Below are 26,454 nucleotides of genomic sequence, written 5' to 3'. Positions count from 1 at the left end.
TCACTTCTCACCATTAAGGGAGAAAAGAGAAGGCTCTGAGATATCACCTAACATCATTCTTTAAAGATGAAGCCTCATTTATCTGATTCTACAACTGCTCCTGACAAAATTAAGGCTCCGATCCCCTTAAAAGGCCATCAATACCATAAATTCAAAAGCTACACTGTCAGGAGCACAAGTGTGTATAGTGGGAGTTTATGTGCATGCTTGAATGCAGAAAAATACACAAGGAGGCACAATACCTAAAATATGGAGAAAAAGCAATGAATACTCTCTGATAGAGATTATTTTCTGTTAAAAAAACATGTCATTAATTTTTAATCATAGGTCCCATTACAACATCCTGAATCAACAAGCAGACACCCAAGTGTGAGTCGAGTCCAATAAACATCTCATTTTATAATACTCTTTATTTGATTAAAGAATTTGCCTTCTTTGTGTACACTGGAATGTTATATTCCCTATGTATTTTACAGGGTTACAAAACATCTCTCATTTTAAATATTACCCCAAAAGTAATCTCAGAAAAAAAAGTTTCTGTGAAATTAAACTTGACTTTTTAAAAATCATATGGACAAGTAACTTTCAAACAAAACTGGATTAATAGGATTTCTTGCCTATTTAACTACATGACAGACTTCTTGTCTTAGGCCCCTTCCTCAGAAAAACCTCATGTGGAAACCAAGCTAGAGATAAGGATTCTTCCCTGATGCAGTTAGGGGAAAGAGAAAGGCTAGAAATTTCTTTGGCAAGCTATTCCATCCACGGCCATCTGTATGTGACTGCTTTGCTTCAAGTACAGTACACTCTTTGCAGGGAGGGCCAGATGTTGTTCTGAGTAGGAGTGGTACTTGCCAACAAGCTAAGAGTGTAAGAGGTCATCTACAGTCGGCTTCTTCCCACTCCAGTGCCTGCAGCCTTGCAGAAACTCTTCACCCACCCTGTGGAGTGCAATACTGGGTTACAAGCCAAGGCTAGGCTGGCTGATATCGTAGTCTCCATTGAGAAAGTAATGGATGAGATGGAAACAATCACTATGTGATGACACTCAAAAGGCTTAGGGGGAGGAAAAGGAAAGATTTCCAAGATAGGGACAGATAGGCTGGTGGAAAATGTTTGGCAGGATGGAAGGAAATGGGGTATATATGAGTAATCCTTATATACCAATATCATCAGCTGTTTCTTGAAATGCTAAAAATCCAGTGGTGAAAATCAAGTCTCCCTGACTGTTTAGGGCCAGTGAGATTGGCACAAAGACTAAACCCTCAGCCTCCAAAATCATAACCTTGGTTCTGCTAGAAAGGAGAGGAATGATGACAGAGAGACCAGTCAGGAAGAGGAAGGTGGCAAAATGGAGGAATGTGAATGGATTACAAAGACTGTGAACTATTATGTTTTAGCTTAAGTATCCAAAATGTGGAGAATCCCAAGCTTGGGCAGCACTAACAGCAGACATGATTACGTGTAGACATGAAATCCCTAATTTGAAATAACCATTCTCCCAGACATCTTAAAGAGGGGCTATGCCATTTGAAAGCTGTTTCTCAACTATATTTAATAATGACACAAGTGGGATTCATAGTACTATTCTAAACTCAAGGGACAGGCCTTGAAAGGAAAACAAGTTGGCAAAGGAATGGAGGGATGAACGGACAGAGGAAAAGGACAGAAGACATCCTTATCTTTTAACTTCCAGACCCCACACCCCTAAACAGTTCATCTCCATAGTTCAAAAATCAAGAATGGGTTAGATAAACTTGTTTCAGGAGAATCAAACAAATACAATGCCTGTATACAGATGATCCCAGTGCTTGATTGAATGAATGGAAAGAAAAAACTGAAGGTAAAAGGAGTATGAAAGATTAAAATCTCCTACAGAGAAAACTTTTTAAAAACAAAGTAAGTATGAAATATAACTATATTTAGGCATTAAAGGAGCAACTTGGGTGAAGGCAGAGGAGGTATTTAACGGGGGACATTCTCTGGAAAGCTTGCTTTCCTGCTGGCCAACAAAATCCGCCAAAGAAATCTGCAGCCTTTCTCTTTATGTTTGTGCCATTTCTTTGTCAAAGAATGTCTCTGTGACACTGAAACATGGGGGTGAGTTGAGGGTCCTTGCGCGCAGAGAATCGTGCATTGTTATCAGGAAAAAAAAGGGTCTCCAATGGCTTGTAAATTTGGAAAAAACTCTTCAGCCATTGTTGGCTTCTTCTTTATTAATTTGAAAATTTTCCTTTTCGGTTGTCTCTTCTTGGTATTACAGGATTTCATACTTATCCACTAGGAAAGTGGTCTCTGTGGAAAATCTGACAGGGCTGTTTCCATCTACCTGGGTCACTTTGGTAACCTAGGAAAATAAACAAAAGAGTTAGATAAAGCAGAAGGAGGTCTGACTCTTCAAGATGCTGACTAAATTCTCATTAAAGAACAGATCAGGCTGGGCACAGTGCCTTATGCCTGTAATCCTAGCACTTTGGGACGTTAAGGTGAGAGGATTGCTTGAGGCCAGGAGTTCAAGATCAGCCTAAGCAACATAGCGAGAATCTGTCAAAAAAAATATAGAAACATAAGCCAGGCATGGTGGTGCCCATTTGTAGTCCCAGCTACTCAGGAGGCTAAGGAAGGATCACTTGAGCCCAGGAGTATGAGGTTGCAGTGAACCATGATGATACCACTGCACTCTAGGCCGGGCAACAGAGCAAGACTCTGCCTCAACCAATCTATTAATCAATCAACACTAATGCTCCCCAAAAAGAACAGATCAAATTCCCTAAAAGCAGTATTAAAAGTAACTTAGAAAAACACTAAAAAATGTTCAAATTACAACTGCAGCTCATAGCATCATTCTTTCTCACCAACATGATGAAGCTGCTTTCTAGGCAGAGAAAAGGTAACTGCTGGGATAAAATGTAGAGCAGTATTTTTTTTTTTTTGAGACAGAGTCTCGCTTTGTTGCCCAGGCTAGAATGTATGCCGTGGCATCAGCCTAGCTCACAGCAACCTCAAGCTCCTGGGCTCAAGCAATCCTGCTGCCTCAGCCTCCCAAGTAGCTGGGACTACAGGCATGCGCCACCATGCCTGGCTAATTTTTTCTATATATATTACTTGGCCAATTAATTTCTTTCTATTTATAGCAGAGACGGGGTCTCGCTCTTGCTCAGGCTGGTTTCGAACTCCTGACCTTGAGCAATCCGCCCGCCTCGGCCTCCTAGAGTGCTAGGATTACAGGTGTGAGCCACCATGCCTGGGCTGTAGAGCAGTATTAATAATAGGTAAAATCTCCCGAATGAGTGGCCATAGCCCTAACCTATCCTATAAAACCTATGAAATTCATAGACATTCTATCAGCATTATCAATTAACACTTTTTTGAGATGGGGTTCTCTCTATATTGCCCAGGCTGGTCTCAAACTCCTGGTCTCAAGCAATCCTTCCACCTCAGCCTTCAATTAACATTTTCACCTAAAATGCAACATTCTAACTCCATTCTTATTAATTTGATCTGCTCTCAAAGTCTCTTATGTCGAAACCCCCACAAAGCTACTCTATAACACTTATGTTTTAGGCATAGCTGGGTCTTTCCAATGAGTTTTTTTCCTTTCTTTTTTAAAAATAATAATGTCTAGTTTAATAAAGTACCTGTAACAGTGGTACCTATAATGGCAATAACACAACACTTGAACCACCAATTCATATTTTCTAATGAGGCTTTGAAAGAGCAATTATATCATCCTAATCTTTTTTTTTTTTTTTTTTAAGAGACGGGGTCTTGCTCTTGCTCAGGCTGGTTTCATCCTAATCTTTGAATGCTTCCAAACAGGAAAATGTAGCCATTTCTATCTAATGCCTTGGGTTCAATAAAGTGGCTCCCAAAACTGATAGAGTTATGCAACTAATTGACAGGAGAGAGGGAAGGAGAAGGAGAGGGGGAGAGAGAGAGAGAGAGAGAGAACACAGCTCTCTGGAATGATCCAACAGAGGAAGCTATAACTTTCTAAGCATTTACAGGGGTGACAAAGACCATCTGGGAAAATAAGACAGTGCCAGAATAACAAGCAAGTCAAAAAAAGGGGAAGACAACAATATAAACTGGGTCCTAGTTATACAGTTTCAAAAACTAGAGGAATCAGTTAGAAATAATTACTTGAAGGAACAGTTCACACATTTCCATTGCTTTGCTTATCTAAAAGACAGCCTTTGCAATAGAACTGTCCTGTGATTATTTGTACTAATAAAGGAATCTGTGACATAAATAACACAAAAATCATTGGAATTTTTTTGTTGGCAATAATTTTGCCTTCCAAATAAAAAACTTTTCATTCCTTAGATATAAATCAAATGACAGCAAGGCATTACAAAATCATGTGTTGGGTGTTTTGGCAAATGGGCTTAAAAATATATGAAATTAAAAAAATAGGCAACTAAGTGTATATGAATTCTGCACAATCCATAAGTACTTTTATATTTATTAGTATTCAATTTCTTTACTGATCTTTTCTTTTCTTTTGTCTGACAGAGCAAGGAAAACTGAGGTAAAGCAGGTGAGGAATTTGACCAAGATAATACAATGAATCAGGGGAACTCAGCTTTTCTGATTTTTACTTGACCATGAAGCCATGCTACCTATCTGGCATCTGTCCTACTGCTTTTCCCATATATGTTCTCTATTAAAATGTGGTACCTGTATGTTACAGTAATTTTTCTTAGAGATGAAGGAAACTTGAACAGGGAAGAAGTCATTGGGCTGCCCAGCAATGCTAAACTCCAGGCTGCCACTCTTATTTTTGGCATCAATCACTGGCAGGCACCACTCCAAGGTATTTCGTCGACTGTCATGTCGATACTCTCCATCGATCTCACCAATAACAGGCGCGCCGACACCAGATCTGTTATGAGAAACATCCAGTCAAGTTAGTGGTCCAGAGCTAGAGAATTCCACAAAGAAAAACCAACCCCAAATTTGATTATGCTCCTCAAATTCTGCCCTCTAGGACTGCAATTTTTATGTAGTCCTAGAAGAAGTTAGGCTCCCTAATCACTTCAAGCATCAAACAAAGTCCTAGAACCTTGGTCAACAGTCTCACTCAACTCCCTTTGTAGATACATATATATATGCAAAAACAGGTACTTGGCAGTTATGCCTGTGGGATGCTCCAACTTATGGATTATATCTGGGAGCTAGCAGGGGACTGAGACTTACAAATATGTAAGAGGGATATGTTTCTAAAAATCCTGCACCAATGGTTTGGTGCCCTGTCAAGAAAAAATTTTAACAATATGCAGCTCTTGTTACAGGTAACAATGGGGGAAAAAGTAGGTTGGTAATAGTTGGGGGAGAAATTTTAAACACCAATAATGCAAATGAATTTGGGCCTTTGAGAAGATGTTTTCAAAATATTTTATAATGTTTCAAAACTTACTGAAGTTGATGCCAATGGGTTTATTTGATTTACAATCTAGTAAATGGACTTTTAATTTGATAAGTGAAAGCACAATTACCCCCAGGCAAAACGGAAATATGATGGGAGAGATACATGGTTGTCCTTAATGTGCAGGAGAACCAGGGCTAGTTAGGATGCACTCTGCACCCCCACACATGGCTGACAGGCAGTGTCACCTACTCCTACACACTCTAAATTTACCTCCTTTTAATTCACCAGCGACACTGAATGCTTATATTAGGGGTAGGGTAAGTAACGGAGATAAAGAAAACTTTAAGGGTAGCATAAGACTATTAATTCTTCCCTATCAATTTTAGGGTCCTATGTTCTTTCTCTGTGCCCCTGCTCTAATTCTGATTCTGATCTCTTCTAATTTGATCAGTTCTTGACAATGGGATAAAATGTTGTCTAAGAGAGTCTCTTCTGGAGATCATTGCAAAATTGTTTTGAACTAAAACACAGGAAACCACCAGAACCACAATTATAGGGTAGATGGAGAAGACTAAAAAAGTGTGGCACTCTAAAAATAGTCAGGTAAAATAAATCTTGACAAACAAAACCCCACCTGTCACCAATGCCCAAATCCTACAACAGTTCAAGGCAGCCATCTATTATTCTGAAAGAATCACCACATTGTGGAGAATAAAATGGTTACCCCCTTAAAGGGGATACTGGCAATAAAACATACTTTTACAAATGGAAATAAGAATGACTAAAATCAGACCTGACAATGTAAAGGTCTGAATTATAAAAGAGGGAAGAAAACTACAAATCAAATTAATACCATTTACCGTGCAACAATAACTGACCAAAACAACAGTAAAGAAACACTAAGAATACTTACTGGTCCTGGTGTTCATAATTAAACTCTGAACTTAATCAAGGGAGCCAATGGGAAGAGAGGAGCTGGGGTTCACTGGTGAAGTAATAACAGTGCACACTCACTGGAAATGCTACTGAGAAGATAAACTAAAGGTAGAGGGTATTTCCAGGTTATCTTAAAGAGTAGGCCATCTTAGTGCACAAGAAAAACTTATTGGAACTCAACTTTTGGGGATGACAGACATTTTCATTATCCTGATTGTGGTGGTGGTTTCACAGGTGTTTACATGTCAAAACTGCACAATTTAAATATGTGTAGCTTACGGTATATCCATTATACTTTAATACAGCTATTAGGAAATTTACTGAAACTAATGTAGACATCTTGTTTCAGCAAGAATCTATAGTTCCCTTGAACACACATTCTCATCTTTAATGAAAGCTTAGGGAACAAGTGAAACAGAAAAATTCAACATGGGCTGGGCACAGTGGCTCACGCCTGTAATCCTAGCACTCTGGGAGGCTGAGGCGGACCAGCCTGAACCAGAGCGAGACCCCAGCTCTACTAAAAATAGAAAATTAGCCAGACGTGGTAGCACATGCCTGTAGTCCCAGTTACTTCGGAGGCTGAGGCAAGAGGATTGCTTGAGTCCAGGAGTTTGACACTGCTGTGAGCTAAGCTAACACGACAGCACTATAGCCCAGGCAACAGAGCAAGACTCTGTCTCAAAAAAAAAAAAAAAAAAAAATTCAGTCTGATAGACTCAATGTCTTTGAAAGTTGCAAAATAAAACAGAGGAAGTCTGACTGAGAAGTGGCTCCCCCTTCTGGAAATCTCCATTACTACATGAACAAACTCGACCAACATCTAAAAACAGTTCTAGAACTACAACTGGCATTTTTGATTTGTTTTTTTTTTTTTTTTTTTTTGAGACAGAGTCTTGCTTTGTTGCCCAGGCTAGAGTGAGTGCCATGGCGTCAGCCTAGCTCACAGCAACCTCAAACTCCTGGGCTCAAGCAATCCTGCTGCCTCAGCCTCCCGAGTAGCTGGGACTACAGGCATGCGCCACCATGCCCAGCTAATTTTTTCTATATATATTAGTTGGCCAATTAATTTCTTTCTATTTATAGTAGAGACGGGGTCTCACTCTTGCTCAGGGTAGTTTCGAACTCCTGACCTTGAGCAATCCGCCCGCCTCGGCCTCCCAGAGTGCTAGGATTACAGGTGTGACCTACTGCACCCGGCCTGATTTGGTTTTAAAGTCAGTAAAATCCACCCCTTCAAAGTGCTCAATGCATTTTGACAAATGTATGCCATCTTTTAAACACCATCACAATCAAGTCATAGAACATTTCTTTTTTATTTTATTTTTTAAAATATGGAACACTTCACAAATTTATGTCATCCTTGTGAAGGAGTCATGCTAATCTTCTCTGTATCACTTCAATTTTAGTATATATACTGCCAAAAGAAGCCCAAGTCACGGGACATTTCTATCATCCCCAAAAGCTCCCTTGTGTCCCTTTGGGGCCAAGTACCTTCCTATCTGCCTCCTGATTTCTGTTTAAGAGTATACCTTTTCCAGAAAGTCAGAGGTGGAATCACATAGTATGCAGCCTTTATGTCTGGCTTCTTTCACAACTGGCCTTTTTAAGAAGAAAGTATCTTAGAATGGATAGCCAGCTAGGTGCTGCCTCCAAAACAGTTCTAAAAGGTCGGTTCTTTATGTTCAATGTAGGGAAAACGATTACATGGGGACACCACTTACGGGAGTGGGATGGTGATAACCACATCATTCAGTTCTAAATTATCTTCTTGTAGCTCATATTCTATATTGACATCACAGCCATTTCCACTCTCTGAGGGCCAGCAGTTAACTGAGGAGAAAAGCAAAGCAGCCATACTAGAACATTAGAAAAGGAGAAAAGTTAACATGGCAAATCAGAGCTGCCTGACAGCTGTAGGCCTAAAACATCCTAATTTAAACTATATTAAAAACAATGCTTTCAAAATTAAAGCTATTAAAAAATTAAAGTTAATGATTAAAATATAAAAATGTAGCACTAAATCCATTTTGAAAAGAGGTCATTTTGTCAGAAAGAATTTTGTATGGCGATGAAGATAAGAACACACAAGCCAGGGCTATTCTAGTTCTCAATGCAGAGTAGCTTAGTGAAATGAGCCAGAGGCACTTACTGGTCAGTGGAATAAAAGATTCCTCTGTGGTTTGTAGTCTCCACTTTAGCACCCCTACGTCACTATTGACTGGAAATGACTTCTCTGGATTCTTCAAGCCAATTAAAGACTCTGCAGTAAAAAGTTTTTTATCCACATTTGGATGTGTCTAGAATGAGAAGGGAAGGAAACTTCTGAGGTTCAGACGAGGTAAGACAGGAAAACCCCCTTGGGGCTTACGAGGCCCACAATCTAAACATCTAAAACAGGGTACCTAAAAAATTCCAAATTTTGGCCAGGCGCAGTGGCTCACACCTGTAATCCTAGTATTCTGGGAGGCTGAGGCGGGAGGATCGCTCAAGGTCAGGAGTTCAAAACCAGCCTGAGCAAGAGCGAGACCCCATCTCCACTAAAAATAGAAAGAAATTAATTAGCCAACTAAAAATATATAGAAAAAAATTAGCTGGGCATGGTGGCACACACCTGTAGTCCCAGCTAGTTGGGAGGCTGAGGCAGAAGGATTGCTTGAGCCCAGGAGTTCGAGGTTGCTGTGAGCTAGGCTGACACCATAGCACTCTAGCCCAGGCAAGAGAGTGAGACTCTGTCTCCAAAAATAAAATAAAATAAAAATAAAAAATAAATGTTTGTGTCCTGTGATTCATATGAGGATCTCTAGCTGAGAAATACTGCTGGGCAGACAGTCTTAACACTCCCTATCAAAAGCCTCTACAGGCCGGGTGCGGTGGCTCACGCCCTGTAATCCTAGCACTCTGGGAGGCCGAGGCAGGCAGATTGCTCGGGGTCAGGAGTTGGAAACCAGCCTGAGCAAGAGCAAGACCCCGTCTCTACTATAAATAGAAAGAAATTAATTGGCCAACTAATATATATAGAAAAAATTAGCTGGACATGGTGGTGCATGCCTGTAGTCCCAGCTACTCGGGAGGCTGAGGCAGCAGGATTGCTTGAGCCCAGGAGTTTGAGGTTGCTGTGAGCTAGGTTGACGCCATAGCACTCACTCTAGCCTGGGCAACAAAGCCAGACTCTTGTCTCAAAAAAAAAAAAAAAAAAAAAAAAAAAAAAAAAAAAAGCCTCTACACACCTGTAGCTGCACCCCTTTCTTATCTTCATTTTCCACATGAAGACGAATTCGGCCAAATTTGTCATCTGAGATCCTAAGCATGATCATGCCATGCAACTCCATATTCTGTAATCCTCCATCTCGTCCACAGGTTAGTGTAATCTTTTCTTCAATCTTCATATGCACACTAAAAAAAAATATATTTGTTCAGAAAGGTAGAAACCAGAACTCCCTTTCCTGGGGTTTAATGGTGATTAGTCAATTTTTTTGTTTAAAGACACTACTGTGTTATATTTGAGATTCACAAGGCCGCAGGACAGAGAGACAGAGTCACCGAGGCTGTAATTATCAAAAGGAGTTTTACTGTCTAGCTCGAGCTAGGGTCCAAGCCCCCAGAGTGCCAGCATAGTGGCCTCTTCTCTGGGCAGGGACCCTCCTTTGTGTGTTAGTCTCCTTTTTATAACTTAGTTGTTTACACACTGGTCGTGCATCTGCCCCCACAGTGATTTTTACTTCAGCCTGCCCCTGATAGGCCCTAACCTGTTCCAGGTCCTAGCTGAGAGACTCAGGTTTCTGCTCTCTTTGTCTTTTTTCTCTGCATCTCATAATATACTCATAATGCCTTGCAGTTAGCAAACAAGCAGTAAACAGAAGCTGGAAGGTGTCTATTGTTCTTATAGCCCAGTATCTTATAACTGCTACAGCTATTAAAATTTAAAACATGATACCCTTTGGTCCAGCAATTGCTCTCTAGAATTTATCCTACAGATTTCACCTGTGCAAAACAATGCACTAAGTTATTCACTATTACAAACAATTGTTTGTAATAGCAAAAGTTTAGAAATAACTTAAATGTCCACCAATAGGGAACTACTTAAATAAAGGTATATCCACACAAATGAATACTAGACACCTGTGAGGAAAAAAAACTAAAAAATCTATTTGAAAATATTTTCAAACTTTAAAAAATAAAAATTATACAAGGAATACCCTTTACCCAGATTTACCTATTGTTAACATTTATCCCATTTGTTTTATCATTTGTGTTTATGTATTCTCTCTAAATAATACATTTATACATATATATTTGATTTTTCCCCCTTATCTTTTTTCCTTTTTTTTTGTTTTTACAGACAAGGTCTCATTTTGTTACTGGAGCGTGAGGGCAGTAGCATGATCATAGCTCACTGCAACCTCAAACCCCTGGGCTCAAGTGATCCTCCTGCCTCAGTCTCCCAACTAGCTAGGACTGCAGTCATGTGTCATCATACTCAGCTAATTTTTTATTTTTAGAAGAGACAGGGAGTGTGTGTGTTTTTTGTTTTTTTTTTTAAGAGACAGAGTCTCACTGTGTTGCCTAGGCAGGAGTGCAGTGACTATTCACAGGCATGATCATTACACATTACAACCTCCAAACTCCTGATGGCAAGTGACCCTTCCAACTGAGCCTCCCAAGTAGCTGGGACTACAGGTGCCTGTTAATGCAACCAGCTCACATTGATAACAATACTTTTAAGCAAAATATACCAATTTTGTCAATTAACATAAAAATGTCTTTTATAGTAGTTATGATATTATGATAGATATACATATATATGTTTTTGTCAATTCCTGGCTCATAATTCCCACAGCTCTTTTTATAATGTTGGGGCATTTTAGGTCTCAGGAGCAGGTCTCAGAAAACAGAGGCTTTCTCTCTGATCTTCCCCCGCCCTCCTTTCACCAGTCCAAGGAAGGACTCTCATCTTCAAAAGAGGTCCTGTCCCATACCTGGGAGGAAGGAATGCTGCACAGACAGGCCTTATTGAGTTTCCCCACTGAGCCTATTAGTATTAGAGCATATCTTTTTTGTCCAATCACATTTCTACACAATTATCTATCATGGCTATCCAATAAAGTCTCAACAAAAGGCCCCAGAGGACAGGGTTCAGGAGCTTCCAGATAACTGAACACATGGAGGCTTATAGGAAGGCGAACAAGACCTCATCTGCATGCTGGGAGAACGATGTGCCCCAATTCCACAGGGATAGAAGCTCCTGGGCTCAGGACCCTTCCAAACCTTGCCCTTTGTATCTCTTCATCTGGCTGCTTATTTGTATCTTTTAAAATATCTTTTGTAATAAACCAGTAAACATGTTTCCCTGAGTCAGTGAGCCACTCTAGCAACCCAAAGAGGAGTTAGTGGGAAGCCCAACTTGAAGAGAGTCAGTCAGAAGTTCTGGAGGCCTGGACTTGCAGAAGGGGCAGTCTTGGAGACTGAACTTCCAACTCGGGGGATCTGAGGATATTCCAGGAAGATAGCATCAGAATTGAAGTGAATTAGACGACACCCAGCTGGTGTCAGCTGCTTGGTATATGTAGGAAAACCCCCACACATTTGGTCATAAAAGTCTTCTAGCTGTGTTGATTGTCATTCTTTTTTTTTTTTTTTTTTTTGAGACAGAGTCTCGCTTTGTTGCCCAGGCTAGAGTGAGTGCCGTGGCGTCAGCCTAGCTTACAGCAACCTCAAACTCCTGGGCTCGAGTGATCCTTCTGCCTCAGCCTCCCGGGTAGCTGGGACTACAGGCATGCGCCACCATGCCCGGCTAATTTTTTATATATATATCAGTTGGCCAATTAATTTCTTTCTATTTATAGTAGAGACGGGGTCTCGCTCTTGCTCAGGCTGGTTTTGAACTCCTGACCTTGAGCAATCCGCCCGCCTCGGCCTCCCAAGAGCTAGGATTACAGGCGTGAGCCACAGCGCCCGGCCAGAGTCTCACTTTGTTGCCCAGGCTAGAGTGAGTGCCGTGGCGTCAGCCTAGCTCACAGCAACCTCAAACTCCTGGGCTCAAGCGATCCTCCTGCCTCAGCCTCCCGAGTAGCTGGGACTACAGGCATGCGCCACCATGCCCGGCTAATTTTTTATATATATATCAGTTGGCCAATTAATTTCTTTCTATTTATAGTAGAGACGGGGTCTCGCTCTTGCTCAGGCTGGTTTTGAACTCCTGACCTTGAGCAATCCACCCGCCTCCGCCTCCCAAGAGATTGTCATTCTTTAGTGAGAGAATAGAAAAAAATAGGATGCAGTGGCCCATAATCCTAGCACCTGGGGAGGCCACGGCGGAAGATTGCTTGAGGCTAGGAGTTGAAGACCAGCCTGAGCAACAGCAAGACTCTGTCTCTACAAAAAAAAAACAGAAAAATTAGCCAGTTGTGGTGGCGTATGCCTGTAGTCCCAACTACTCAAGGAGGCTGAGGCAGGAGAATCACTTGAGCCCGAGAGTTGAAGGTTGCAGTGAGCTATGATGAGGCCACTGCACTCTAGCCTGGGCAACAGAGTGAGACCCTGTCCTGGAAAAAAAGAAAAAAAAAACAGAGTTCGAGTTGCTTTTTTCTATACCACAGTTGTACAGTATCCAGTCTAGGATAAGGTATTACATTTAGATGTCATGTCTCCACAGCTTCAAATAAGGAAATTCTTATCTCTAAAATAATTAAGTGAAAATGCAATTGGAGAACATTGCTATGTATGATATTGCTTTGCATAAAAAGGGGGAAAATAGATACAATGTATATGTATGTTTTTATTCATCACAGACTCTTCCCCTTAGAAGGACACACAAAAAACTAGTTAGTACTAGTTGCCTCCAAACAAAGAAATTTGCAAGGCTGGGTGGGAGAAAGACTTTACTATAACATCTTTTGAACTACTAAAATTTTGCACTATATAAATGTATAACCTAATGAGAAAAGTAAGATTAAAAAGTGCTGGCGGGTTCAGTGGCTCACACCTGTAACCCTAACACTTTGGGAGATGAAGGCAGGAGGCGAAAGATTGTTTGAGCCCAAGAATTTGAGACCAGTCTGAGCAAGAGCAAGATCCTGTCTTTACAAAAAAAAAAAAGAAAAGAAAAGAAAAAGAAAAATTAGCCAGGTGTCATGTGGCACCTGTAGTACCAGGCACTTGGGAGGGTGAGGCAGGAGGATTTCTTGAACCCAGGAGTTTAAGGTTGCAGTGCGCTGTGATGATGCCACTATACTCTATCTCGGGAGACAGAGCAAGACTGTCTCAAAAAAAAAACACACAAAAAACAACAAAAAAAGTGCTGCTGCTGTGGGCAATTATTAATTATAATCTATCCATATTCTGTAAGAGAACTATTTTTAGCTGTATGAAATGCAGAGGCTACAAAGAATATTTTGGTGTCCTACTCTGTTCTCTGTTCCAACCTTTTAAGTCTTCTCAGAAACAAAGGCATTACAATCAAGACCACAAAGAAGTGCATCTTGAGACAATGCAGCATCCCATTTTACCCTCACGAGTTTACTCTGTGTTGAAAAGGTATTTCATCGTTTAGAAAATACACTCTAATGCTTCCAAAAAATGTTTCTTAATTTATTTTTTAGAGCCTATGTTGCCTAGGCTGGACTTGAACTTCTGGGCTCAAGAGATCCTCCCACCTCAGCCTCCCAAGTAGGTGGGACTATAGGCACACACTACCACATTTGGCTTAAGTTCCTTTTTTTTTTTTTAAAGAGACAGGGTTTCACTATGTTGTCCAGGGTGGTCTCAAACTCCTGGCCCTCAAAGTGATCCTCCTACCTTGGCATCCTAAAGTGCTGGCATTATAGGCATTAGCCTCCATGCCTGGCTCAAGTTCTCTTTAATATGTGATGGTCTCCAACATCTTTTTAAAAGTGTGAAGCCTCTGTCTCACTCAAAGCAACCACTAGGAATAGCATAGGAGCTTTAATGAGTCAAGAGATTTATCCTGATGTAACCCTTTTCATTTCATAGAGAATAGGACATATAAAAAGTCAATACTCCTCTTTTATGCACACCTGATAGAAGTATCCTCCCAGTCTCATCTTTCACTTGACCTCAAAACCATCAGCAACAGTAGAAGGTCTGGGCTTCAAGACAAGAAATCTGAGTCATGAATATGTGAACTTGATAACTACCACTTAAAAATGTCACCAACCAGTACCACAGCCCTGAGATAAGAGACAAATCAAAATATTCCATACTGGGTTCAAACACTTGAAAGGCAAAAGATATGTTAATTTGCTGTTAAAGATATTTACAAAGTTTGGATTAAGGATTGGTTCTACTTAGTTTAATTAGAAAAAGACAAGCCAAAATATAGTGTGAGCTCACCATAGATAGCTCCAGCCCCCTAATTCAAGTCTACTCTAAGAAAAAAGCTACACACTAGGCATAAAGACAAGTTACTTTTGTTTAGTTTAGCTGATGAAAATTTTAAATTTCATAGAAAATAGATGGCTAGAAACCTTTAATCATGGTCAAAGAAAAAAGAAAAAGGCCAAGTGCTGAGATGCACGCATGTAGGGCCAGCTACTTGGGATGCTAAGGCAAGAGGACTGATTGAGCCCAGGAGCTCAAGGCCAGCCTATGCAACATAGCAAGTCTCATTTCAAAACAAACAAACAAACAAAAAAAACCCCTTACTGTTAATATGTAGAATATGCTTTGAATAAATTCTTTAAATCAAGAAAGATAAAAAGGTACAAAAAGAATTTATAGCACACTCAAATAATATTTTTAAAAAATTATGTGGTCTGTTCTTTCTGAAAGTTACTACTTACCTTTCCATATTAATGGGTGCAGCATGCACTTTGGTTGCTTCAGAGGTACGTTTACCCATATTGGAGGACATGATAGTTTCACCTTCCGATTTCAATTTGTCCACAAAGTTATCTACTTCCTTTCCTTTGGCTCCAAGTTTCAAAGCCTTGCTAGGGCCTGAAGGCCTAAGTGGAAGAATTCAAAGTAAGAAAAAATACATTTGACTGGCTTAAGAAAAAAAAAACAAAAAAATCCCAAACATTAATTAGTGACCTCCCATCAACAAAACTTTCCCTGAAGCTTTTCTTTAACAGGAGTGTGAAGACTTAAAAAACACAAGCTTCCTAGTGATGGTGTACAACTAGTATATAAACCTGCCCAAACTGCCAGCTGACAGTCACTATTACTGGTCCCTGACCCATAGGCCATGAACCAACAGTCTGTGGCCTATTGGGGGCCAGCCTGCAGGCAGGCAGCCAGTGAGCGAGGTTTCATCTGTGTTTGTGGCTGCCTCCCATAGCTATCACCATGTGGGCTTCACCTCCTATCAGATCAACAGAGGCACTGGATTCTCATAAGAGCCTGAACCCTATTGTGGACTACACAGGTTAGGAACCCCCTTCTGAGTCTTGTCCCTGATGATCTGGAGTAGAGCGGGGGCGATGGTGCTGGGGAGCAGCTGCAAGTGCAAATTGTCATTGGCAGAGAGGTTTGACTGCACAATGAATGTGGAGTACTTGGATCACCCGTGGACATCCCTGACCCCCAGCCCAAGGATTGTCTTCTATAAAGCCGGTCCCTGGTGCCAAAAAGTGCCCTGGAGACCACTGAACACATACATTTCATCACCCAAAGACCAAAGGTATTTTCATAAGCACACATGATAAAAACTTTGTACCTTCCATCCAGAGAAATATACCTGTGCACAAACAAAATTCTGCACATAATTTCAAGTAATTTACAGATTCCCCCTGAAATCAATCTTTAAACATCAAGATTAAAAATCCACATTCCATAAAAAGTTAAATATCCCTTCCCTCTCCATAATAAGGCAACTCTCATAGGAAATTGAGGTCACAGCATAATTTGTAAAAGAACTCTTTTTTACACAAGAGGAGAAACACCACATTCCAATCTCTCCTTTATCCCCATATTTTATGTGGCCAAATATAATATCACATCTGACTTCATCAAGTCCTTCATTATCTATAGCTTGTCTAGAAATCAGATAGCACTCCAAGATACACATATATACATCCTTCATCTGTAATTCTTAAGTTGCTGGTAATATACTGGATTATACCTGGCTGGTGCAGGTGCCACTTTTGGTTTATCAGTTTCAATGATGGTCTCTGTGATCATGGCAGCTGTGCTTCCTCCAGATACTGCAGAGCTGCCAAATCCCCCAAATCCTGGTGCTTTTTTGCCCTGTCTCTCTGCATCTCTTCGGGCCTGTTGTAATTCCTTTGCTTTACGTCTCATCTCAGCCTTAGCTTCACGTTCTTGAGTCTAAGGAAGGAGACATACGGAGGTAGCTTTGAGTACAGTATACATCAGCAAGTAAAACCAGGAAAATCAGATGAGTAGAGCGGGACAGACACACAAACTGGCAGTCCCAAAGAAGACCCTATTTACCTCTCTGACTGCTCTGAACACCTTTTCCTCATGAGAATCCATTTCTGTGAAGGTTCTGATCTGTGCCAGGTTAACATTCTCCCGGTATCCCAGGGCGACAATTTCATCAAAAGCAAAAATTAAATCAAAACAGTGCTCAGATATTTCATTCTCCTCTAAGGCTCGGCAATACTCAGGGATCTAATAATGGACAACAATGAAAAAGAAATAGTTAGAATTTTATCAGAGGCTATGTTTCCAAATCTTATCCTTTTTAAAGTATACAAATTTCAATAATCCTGCATCTTTTTCTTAGTTCCATCTAGTCTGTATTTTTTTTTTAGAAAAGGGTCTCACTATGTTGCCCAAGCTGGAGTACAATAACTATTCACAGGCACAATCATAGCGCACTACAACTTTGAACACCTTCCTGTCCTCAAGCAATCCTCCCACCTCAGACTCCCGAATAGCTGGGAGTACTACCATGCCTGACCTTAGTCTTTATTTTAAGCAAGGCTTTGACATAAAGTCTTTGAGTTTGTGTGTGTCTGTATCAGCAAGGCTTACCTAAAGTGCATCATCTAAAAAACATGGCTGACCAAGTGTCAGAACCACACAGACAGGTTAGAGTAACTGCTTAAGAATCAGGAAATGATCTCTAGCCATATAAGAGCTATAAAAAAAGAAAAAAAAATAGAAAAAAAAAAAAGAATCAGGAAATGAAAAGGCAGTTATCATATTCTCTTTTGGGATACTTATAGCCTAGGAGGACACCCAATCAATGTTTGATGAATGAATAAGTCACGGCAATAAGTTGTCGGGGTGGGGAGTGGGAGCTTGCAAACTGATAAGCATCAGCTGCTTTAGGGGAAAAACTAGTTACACATACAAAAAACCAAATAAAAAGTACAACTCAATATTTCAGCAGGACTCTTACCACTCTTGAGAAGAGCCTTAAGGTCTCCAAATCTTCTAAAATGTTGCTGTTTTTGGTAGTGATCAGTACCATGTACAGTTTTTCCATAGGCTGGTAGACATATCTTACACTCTCTGTTTCAACAAATGTATGTTGTTTTCCAGTGTTCATGAGCTTTGGAAAAGCTGCTAATAAGCCCTCAATCCGAGTTCGGGTCATCTCTACAAATTGTCGAGAAACAATAGCCTTTCCTGCTTTTGTGCAGACCGCTGCTGCCAACAGCACCTGCCAGAAACGTATGTACAAATAAGTATTAATGAATTATTTCTTCACATTTGTTTTCTCAACATCAGAAGGACACACTCAGTTATTTAGTGACATGACTACTTTAGAAGGCTGACTTTAAAATTCTACTTCATTGTTCTTATGTCATTCGTAATACATAGCCAAAGTAGAGGGAAATAAAGCTATTATTTCTATTTTTAAATAACATACTTATAGAAAAACTTGGTAAGTTTTGGCATCTCTGCATTTTCCCCCAAACTACACATACATTATTAATGAGTCTGTGATTCAGAAATGGGTTGTTCTATGCTTTGGCAGACCCATAAAGAATAGCTTAGAACTTTTTGTAAAAAGAACAGAGATTTCCACAGCCAAAACAGAAGTGTGGTCAGGCAGATTAAAAATATTAAAGATATAAGAAGCCCCTGACCTTTCATTTCATTTTTATCTAGAATATGAACCTTTAGTTGAGTCTAAATTTATCTTCTGTTCTTTGACTAACTTCCCATCCACACTATACTCTCTCTCACATCCAAACAATTTGTAAATAAAAACATAAATGACCCAATGTTTCACATAGAAACGTTTTTTGACACCAGGCAATGATTAAGACATAACAGCCTTCGTTTAGCACTTGACATTTTACTAAACAAAACAAATAAAGCTCTAATAGAAGACGGGAAAACTTGAAATGCCATTAGAAGGGGAGTAAGAAAATTAAGTACAGTGTTAACAATCTCTTAAGTGTAGGAACCCAAGAGTTCACAAGCACAAGTAAGAAAGACTATTTAAACATTTGGAAAGCCTCAATGCTAAGACATAATCTCTGAAATATCAAAATCCTACTGGTCAGGCTTTTCAGCTTTATAGAAACGTGTCCCGTATATGCAAGCAGCTTGAAGAAAAAACAAGTCAGTCAACTGAAATAAATATTCTTATAGTTTCAGTGTATCAATATAGTTTTATGATAATTATAGGAGAATACAATGTCCTTATACATTAAGAATAGGTAATGGAGGTATCTGGGAGACAATTACTGTTATGCTTATTTCCAAGCAGCAAGGTAAAAACAATTTATTAATATATTAGAAAAGTATTTTACCTATACCTTGCACAAATAATTTCCCCCCACTGAACAGATTTTGCTGATTAATTTATTTTCAATGAACATGAGGCAGGTTTTCTCCTGTGAAATCTCAAGAGCTAATATAGTCAACCCTTGTATATGCAGAGGAATGGTTCCAGGACCCCTGCATATACCAAAATCCATGCACACCCAAGTTCCAAAGCTGGCCCTGTGGAATCCACAGATGTGAAACGTTGGCACTCCACACAGGCAGGTTTCAAATTCTACAACACTGTATTTTTGATCAGCGTTTGGTTGAAAAATATCCCCTTAAGTGGATCCTTGCAGTTTGAATCCATGTTGTTCAAGGACCAACTATACTACCAACTGCTCCATTTTCTAAACAAGAACCCAAGTTTAGAAAGTAGTAGATTTAAGGGAGTAATACAATTTTGCTTATGTTTCTGACTCTCTCAACTCTACAATGAAACGTACCTCAATTATCCCAGCTTAAAGTTATTTTATTTGGCATATAATGAAAAAGTTTTTTAAAAGTCTTAAATCATAAATACTCTCAAGGTTCTCTCAAAGAATGTTTTGTAAATTAGTTCCTTTTTGAAAGGAACAAGATCAAAAAATATTTTAGACATACACAGAGGTATTGAGCATAAAATGTACCAGTTGATTATACTTTTAGAGCAGTAAATCAGGTAGCTTTAAAAGAGTCATTTTTTTCTAAATGCCTATAAAAGTTTTAAGTAAATAAATTGTTTTGTACTTAAGAAATGTTATCTTTTACCATCACTGACTATTTGGAGTTTTTGCCATCACATAGATATGATGCAAGAATTTACCAGGAGGGCAGTAAAGAATCCCAGGAAAAAAATAAAAATGTGGCTAGGTATGGTAGCTCCCATCTGTAATCCTAGCACTCTAGGAGGCAGAGGCAGGAGGACCACTTGAGGTCAGGAGTTCGAAATCAGCCTGAGCAAGAGCAAGACCCCCTCTCTACTAAAAATAGAAAAAATTGGCTGGGTATAGTGGCTCAAGCTGTAGTCCCAGCTACTTGGGAGGCTGAGGCAGGAGGATTGCCTGAGCCCAGGAGTTTGGGGTTGCTGTGAGCTAGGTTGAAGCCACAGCACTCTAGCTGGGGCAACAGAGCAAGACACTGTCTCAAAAAAAACAAAAACAAGTATTAATAATAAACATGCCTTTTTTGAGAGAGAGAGTCTTGCTCTGTCATCCCGGCTAGAGTACAGTGGCATCATTAGGGCTCACTGCACCCTCAAACTCCTGGACTTAAGCGATCCTCTTGCCTCAGCCTCCCAGAGAAGGGGACTACAGGTAGGTGTGCTACACCCAACCAATTTTTTCTATTTTTAGTAGAGAAGGGATCTCACTCTTGCTCAGGATGGTCTCAAACTCCTGACCTCAAGCAATCCTCCTGCCTTAATCTTCCAGAGTGCTAAGATTATAGGCGTGAGCCACCTTGCCTGGACAACATGCATTTATTTAAAAAATTAATGTCACTTCAAGGCAATGGATGCTTACCTTTATAGTTTTATCAATATTTTGATATTCAAATAATGAATATTGTCTCTCTCAAAAAAATTTTACCTATAATTTCAGGGAATTCATAGATTGGTGATTTTCAAATGGCCCACAGAAAATAACTTCATATAATGAGAAATATTATTAATAAATAGGAGAATATTGTAGAAGTAATCACTCTAGAGCTCCACTCCCACTCCAAAGGTTGAAAAGCACAGCCCCAGAAGTTATGGTCCTCCACATTAGAATTTTATGAAGTTTTGAAGGAAAAAGATAAATCAAATGGATATCTAGAGAAAGGACAGCTCAGACCAAAACTTCAGACCTATATAAACATGCTGTATTTAATATAAAACCCGTATCTAACAATAAGCCTGTTAGAAATAATGCATATAGGCTCTAGGATAGTTCTTAGGGTTCCAGGTGGTGTTTAAAACACCTCCATACCGTACAGATTGAATATAGGTAAAAACTAATATCAAAGGCAACATGAAAGGGGAAAAGGAACAAAAAGGTGTATGCTATGAAGAGGAGAATTCCATTCACTTTGCTTTATTGACTGGGCATGTTCAAAGATTAATCATAGGTATTGGCAATCTCCATTTTAGCAATGATATTTTAAGAATTAGCTCAATAATTATTTATTGAACACCTACTATACATACAACATGCTCTCTGAGAATTAAGATGAAACAGACTGGCATGCTGCCCACAAAAAGCTTAACGGGGATGATAAGACACAAACATAAATAACTATAATACAAGGCAAAATGTGTTAAGTAACGAAAGAGAGTCACTGATAAAGTGCTGTGGAAATTCAGAGGAAGAAGAAATTATGTTTAGCTGGTAAGATTAGGGATAACTTGATGGAAGAAATAGCATCTAAATCACATTCTGATGAATTCTAGGATTTGAGTATGTAAAAATGAAGAAAATAATAGGGTAAAATAGTAGGTCTCAAACAAGAAAACTCTGGGACTCCCTTGAGTCACTCCATTATCCAGATACAAGCAAATAAGGCTCCCAAAATTTCCCACACTAAGTATGCCATAAACCTCAAAACACCCAGGACACCACAAATCACAGGTTCCATGCAGCTGACACAGGTCTCTATTCACTGTATTACAGTTATTAACATGGCTAGAAGGTATGGTCACCTTTAAACATGATAAATTTATTTTACCCTAAATTAACATTCATTTTCTTAAATGCCTTGAAATAATAAAGCTTCTCTTCACATCAATATTTTATGATGTTTAACAATTATTAAAATGTAGCATATACTAAAAGGTAAGTTAACAATTTTTCCTTCTGTAATTTGAGCTGATTTTCTTTGAGAAAGAATGAATAAACATGATTCTTTACAAAGTTTTTATTTTTTACATTTTGGGAAGAGAACATTTTAGACATAAAAGGAACTTTCAAGGGCCCTTGACTGTCTTATAAAACCAAAGGCCCAAACGCCCAGAAGTTAACTGATCTCTCTGGGACTCTTAAAAAAAAAAAAATTTCCCCCAATAAGTTGAGCATTCTCAAACAACTTTTCTTTTAATAATACTTACATGGTTGAGTATACTATCATTTGTTTTTGGATTAAATAACTCTCCCATACCGAGATTTTAACTACATGAATCATTAAGTGTCCTAAGTAAAGAAACCTGGAGAATTAGGTTTCTGTTCTGCCTCTGCCACTGATTATGTGACCCTGGATAAGTCATCTAACGCTTAATGAAATATCCCTAAAATAGGTGGTTAATTTATATGAAATCCAAAGTGCTCTGTGTCTTTAAGATTTTGTAAGTCTAAGCATTTGAAAACTTTACAGTAATAGAAAATGCATCATACTTTTATTTCTTGTCTACCGCTTCAGTAGCAACTACTTTGGAACCACATTTTATACTAATAGTTAAGCTGCTAGAGGGCAAATTGCCTAGCCAAAACAAATGCTGTGTGCGACTGAGGTACAAGAATACGTGGTAATTCAGCATAAACATGCACAATTCTCTTTAAAAAAAAAAGCCAGTCTTTCTTGAACCTCTAAATGCTTTAGGATTCCTCATTTCCACAATTATAGTCACTTTCTCCTTTATAATTTACTGTAATATTTTACATACACACACACGATTCATGGTCATATTAAGGCTAGTTTCTACAACCTGTCATAGAGGACTACTTTTTCTTATTTACACGAAGTAACTAAAGATAAAATCAGAGGGAAGATTATAATAAAATCTAGACTGCATACAAAACATAAAACTTGAACAGTAATTTACTCAGTGAGGGTTTTTGGTTGAACACATATATGTTCTAAAACAAAACCTTGTAGAGAATTTTTTAAAAAGACATTGTTATCAGTTTCTGCAGTGAACTTCCTATATGAAGACATAAGACAAACAATGGAAACTCAAGAGAACTGTTTTCATTCTTTGCTGTCCCCTCAAACAATCAAAAAAAAATTTAACAAAGAGTACAATAGCTGTGCAGATGTGGTACTGTCTATGAAAAACAAAACAAAAAATAATACCCTAATTAGGACCTGTAATTACCATGTAGGATGTCAATTTCTCCTCCATCATGTGAGATTAACCACATACGCCCAAATCTAGCTTTCTTATAATTGATGGCTTTTGGGAATTGAATTTACTATATTTAATCTGACCACCACAGTAAGTTTACTCACTAAACTTACTGTTCTTGGTAAATAAGAACAGCATTCAACAGATAAGCAAAGATTTAACAGATGGGTGCTATCGTGAGACTTAATATGAAGTTTATTCAAATATAAATTTAGTAAGAAAAAGAACTGACCATAATGTTATCTGACAAGTTAAGAAAGTACGGCCATGTTCATCACTTTGCAGGAACTAGAAAAAAGATTAAATCATGGCCCATGGGCCTATAACCCCAGCTACTCAGGAGGCTGAGGTGTGAGTAACACTTGAGGCTAGGAGTTGAAGGGCAAAGTGTGCTGCTATGATTGTGCCTGTGAATAGCCACTGCACTATAGCCTGGGCAACATAGTGAGACCCCCATCTTTTAAATCAAAAGAAGCATTCCTTTGTGCTTTATTTTATAATGAAGTCATCATAAGCCATTTGTCTTTGCATTTGTTCATTTATTTATCTACTGGAACTTTGTAGTCTAGCGCATTTTATACTTACTTCAATAACTAAAGCCAAAAAGGATTTATTTTTCAAAAATTAACATTTTTGTACTGATATCTACAACTTACTTTGAAGTGTGTGTTTATGTGTGTGTAAACACACACACACACAGACACACATATATATATATATTTTTTTTTTTTTAATATTTTTTTTTCTTTTTCAATACATGCTGCATTGTGTATATTTTTTAAGAGACAGCGTCTCACTCTGTCACCCAGGCTGGAGTGTGGAGATGCAATCATAGCTTACCACCTTTTAAAACTCCTAGCTCAAGAGATCCTCCCAACTCAGTCTCTGACTAGAACTATGGCCCATGCCATGAAATGTATTTTAAAAAAAGGTAGAGAGAGGGTCTGGTGGCTTATGCCTGTAATCCTAGCTATTTGGGAGGACTGCTTCAAGCCAGGAGTTCAAGACTAGCTTGGGCAACATAGCGAGACCCCATCTCTATAAAAAATTTAAAAATTAGCTAGCTGTGGTGGCACACACCTGTAGCTCTAGCTACCTGGGAGGCTGAGACAGGAGATGGCTTGAGCCTGAGAATTAAGAGGTTACAATGAGCTATGATCAGTCCACTGCACTCCTGTCTGGGCAATAGAGTGAGATCCTCTCTTGAAAGAGAAGGATGGATGGATGATTAGCTGTATGAGAAAATAAGTGTAGTGAAATGTTAATTACAGAACTAACTGGTGGTTATACGGTTATTCACTATAAAGTTCTTTCAGCTTTTCCATATGTTTGAAAATTTTTAATAAAATGCTGAAGAAAAATAAACTTTTAGAAGTTTCAATACAACTTTTGGATAAAAATTTCACCCTATTTGAACATTTCTACTGTCCAGAGATCTCTCTATAAAGGAGTAGAACTCAAAAACATTACACAGAAATAATATGAATATCTTAAGACACTACAGAGCAGAATGCACTAAAACTGTTCTCCAGAGTACAAAACTCTGTGGGTATCTGGATCATATCAGTCCCAAATAATTCAGAAATATATAACAAAACTATATGTACACGTACACATGTCAAAATAACATGCATAACTTTTATTTTTTTATATATCATTCAACACCTTTATCATCCCACTGTTATCAGTAAATTGAAAGTACTAAGCTCCAAGAACCTTTTAACAAACAAGATTTTTATAAAGATTATCTATATTTGATTTCTAAAATACAAGGCTTTAACCTTGCTACTGAAATAATAACATGCTCTAAAGTGCACTACAAATACTTGCTTCCAGGGTGTAAAAGGAAACAGAGTTTCAAAATCACTATCCCAACACTGAGCTTCCTAGAGGAATTATGAAAAAAGGGTTTTGGAAATTTTATGGCCAACACAAAAGTTTTAGGAGGCAAATCTGATTGATGCAATTTATATAACTGAGGCTGAAAAAACCCTTTCAGTGGCTTAAAGCCCAAGCACGAATCCCCCCACTATCCTAGTTCTCACCTAAAGGGTTGTCAATAGAACTTAATAAGACTGGCACCAAACTACCCTGTTACCTCTCAGGTATGTAGGAAAATGCTTTAAATCAAATTATCTATTGACAAAACATAAAAAATAAAAAAAGAACAGAATATCCTTCAAAAGATTAGAGGGTACAAGGTGCACTACAAAATAAATTACTAGCTCGTTTGAAACAGAAGAATTTCTGCTACTTTATGAATATCTACAAATCAGTGTTTTAAAGCAAGATTTAGTGGAGTCAGCAGTTCTGACTTTTCTCATCTTCACACACATTAATTTTTCCCATCTCTACAGTAGATGAGTACACAAAGATAATGCATATGAAAGCAACTAACAGATCCCAGAATATAACCCACCCCTCTTACTCCACCTCCTATGAGACATCTGATTACAACATGCCACATACACATTTTACCTCACTTGAACAATAAGTTCCTTGAAGAAAGAAATCCTCTGTTCCCTATAACTCGCTCACATTTTTCCAGTGCTCTACAGACACAGCGTACACTCAATCACACTGACAAATGGACACATGTAAGTTTTGAGTAGTGGAAGGTTTCAGGGACACTTGGGTCCAATAAATTAGTGTTAGAAGTTACTCCTCGTTCTATGTCTCTATTTCCCCCTTTCGAACAAACAAAAGAAAAATTCCTGAACACCAATGAATTTGGATTTCGAATACCAGCGGCCTACAAAACACCGGGGTTGGGAGAGGAGCTCGTAACAGGACAGGAAACTCCTGAGACAGGCCCAGCCTGCTGAGCCTAAGCGCCCGGGGAACCGGCTGGACATTAGGGCCAAGGTCCGCAGCGCGGGGCCCACACGACAGCCACAAGGTTCTCGCAGAGCAAAAACCCCGGGCCGTCCCAGCAGAGGAGGGAGTCCAGCTGGCTGGGAAGGCGCGGAGGTGGGCACGACCACAGAGACAGGAGTCAGCTCCCTCGCATCCCCCCGGAGGCTGGGAAGAGGGCTGGGGAGGCCGCACTGCCCCGCGACCCCGGAGAGAAGCACCCGGCTCCAGACCCTCGGGGCGGAGCTCCTCTGGCCCCAGCGCCAGGCCGGCTGGCAGGGAGAGGAGGCGAGCGAGGCTCGGACCGCGGGAATTCCGGACCTGGCTCGGATCTTACCATGGTGAGGGCGGTAGTGGGGCGCGCCCGCGCTCCGGCTCCACAGGGGCTGGGGCTAGGGTCAGGGGAAGGGGAGCACCGGTCGCTCAGGACCTACTGCCCCCCTGACAGGAGCCGCTGCCGCTTCGCCTCTTGCCAAGATGGCGGTCCCGAGCCACGTCGTCAACC

The 26,454-nt window shown here is 39.5% G+C and overlaps 1 protein-coding gene and 1 non-coding gene across 2 annotated transcripts; both read right to left on the bottom strand.

The window, feature by feature from the left end:
* Positions 1-392: 392 nt before the first annotated feature.
* On the bottom strand, positions 393-26,454 carry ARCN1 (archain 1 coat protein complex I subunit delta). Its single transcript, XM_012773610.3, has 10 exons — positions 26,287-26,454; positions 17,640-17,903; positions 16,724-16,903; positions 16,392-16,597; positions 15,109-15,273; positions 9,538-9,703; positions 8,460-8,607; positions 8,032-8,140; positions 4,681-4,885; positions 393-2,347 (listed from the first exon to the last, which is right to left on the bottom strand). The coding sequence occupies exons 1-10, from the start codon at positions 26,287-26,289 to the stop codon at positions 2,258-2,260; spliced, it is 1,536 nt and encodes a 511-aa protein (XP_012629064.1). The 5' UTR covers positions 26,290-26,454; the 3' UTR covers positions 393-2,257.
* LOC142870748 (U6 spliceosomal RNA) lies at positions 7,636-7,737 on the bottom strand. Its single transcript, XR_012919092.1, has one exon. It is a non-coding gene; the product is annotated as a U6 spliceosomal RNA (small nuclear RNA).

The sequence above is a fragment of the Microcebus murinus genome, chromosome 4, assembly GCF_040939455.1.
Source record: "Microcebus murinus isolate Inina chromosome 4, M.murinus_Inina_mat1.0, whole genome shotgun sequence".
Classification (NCBI taxonomy): Eukaryota; Metazoa; Chordata; class Mammalia; order Primates; family Cheirogaleidae; genus Microcebus; species Microcebus murinus.
Note: the sequence above shows the minus strand (reverse complement) of the source record. Positions and strands in the feature narration are given on the sequence as shown.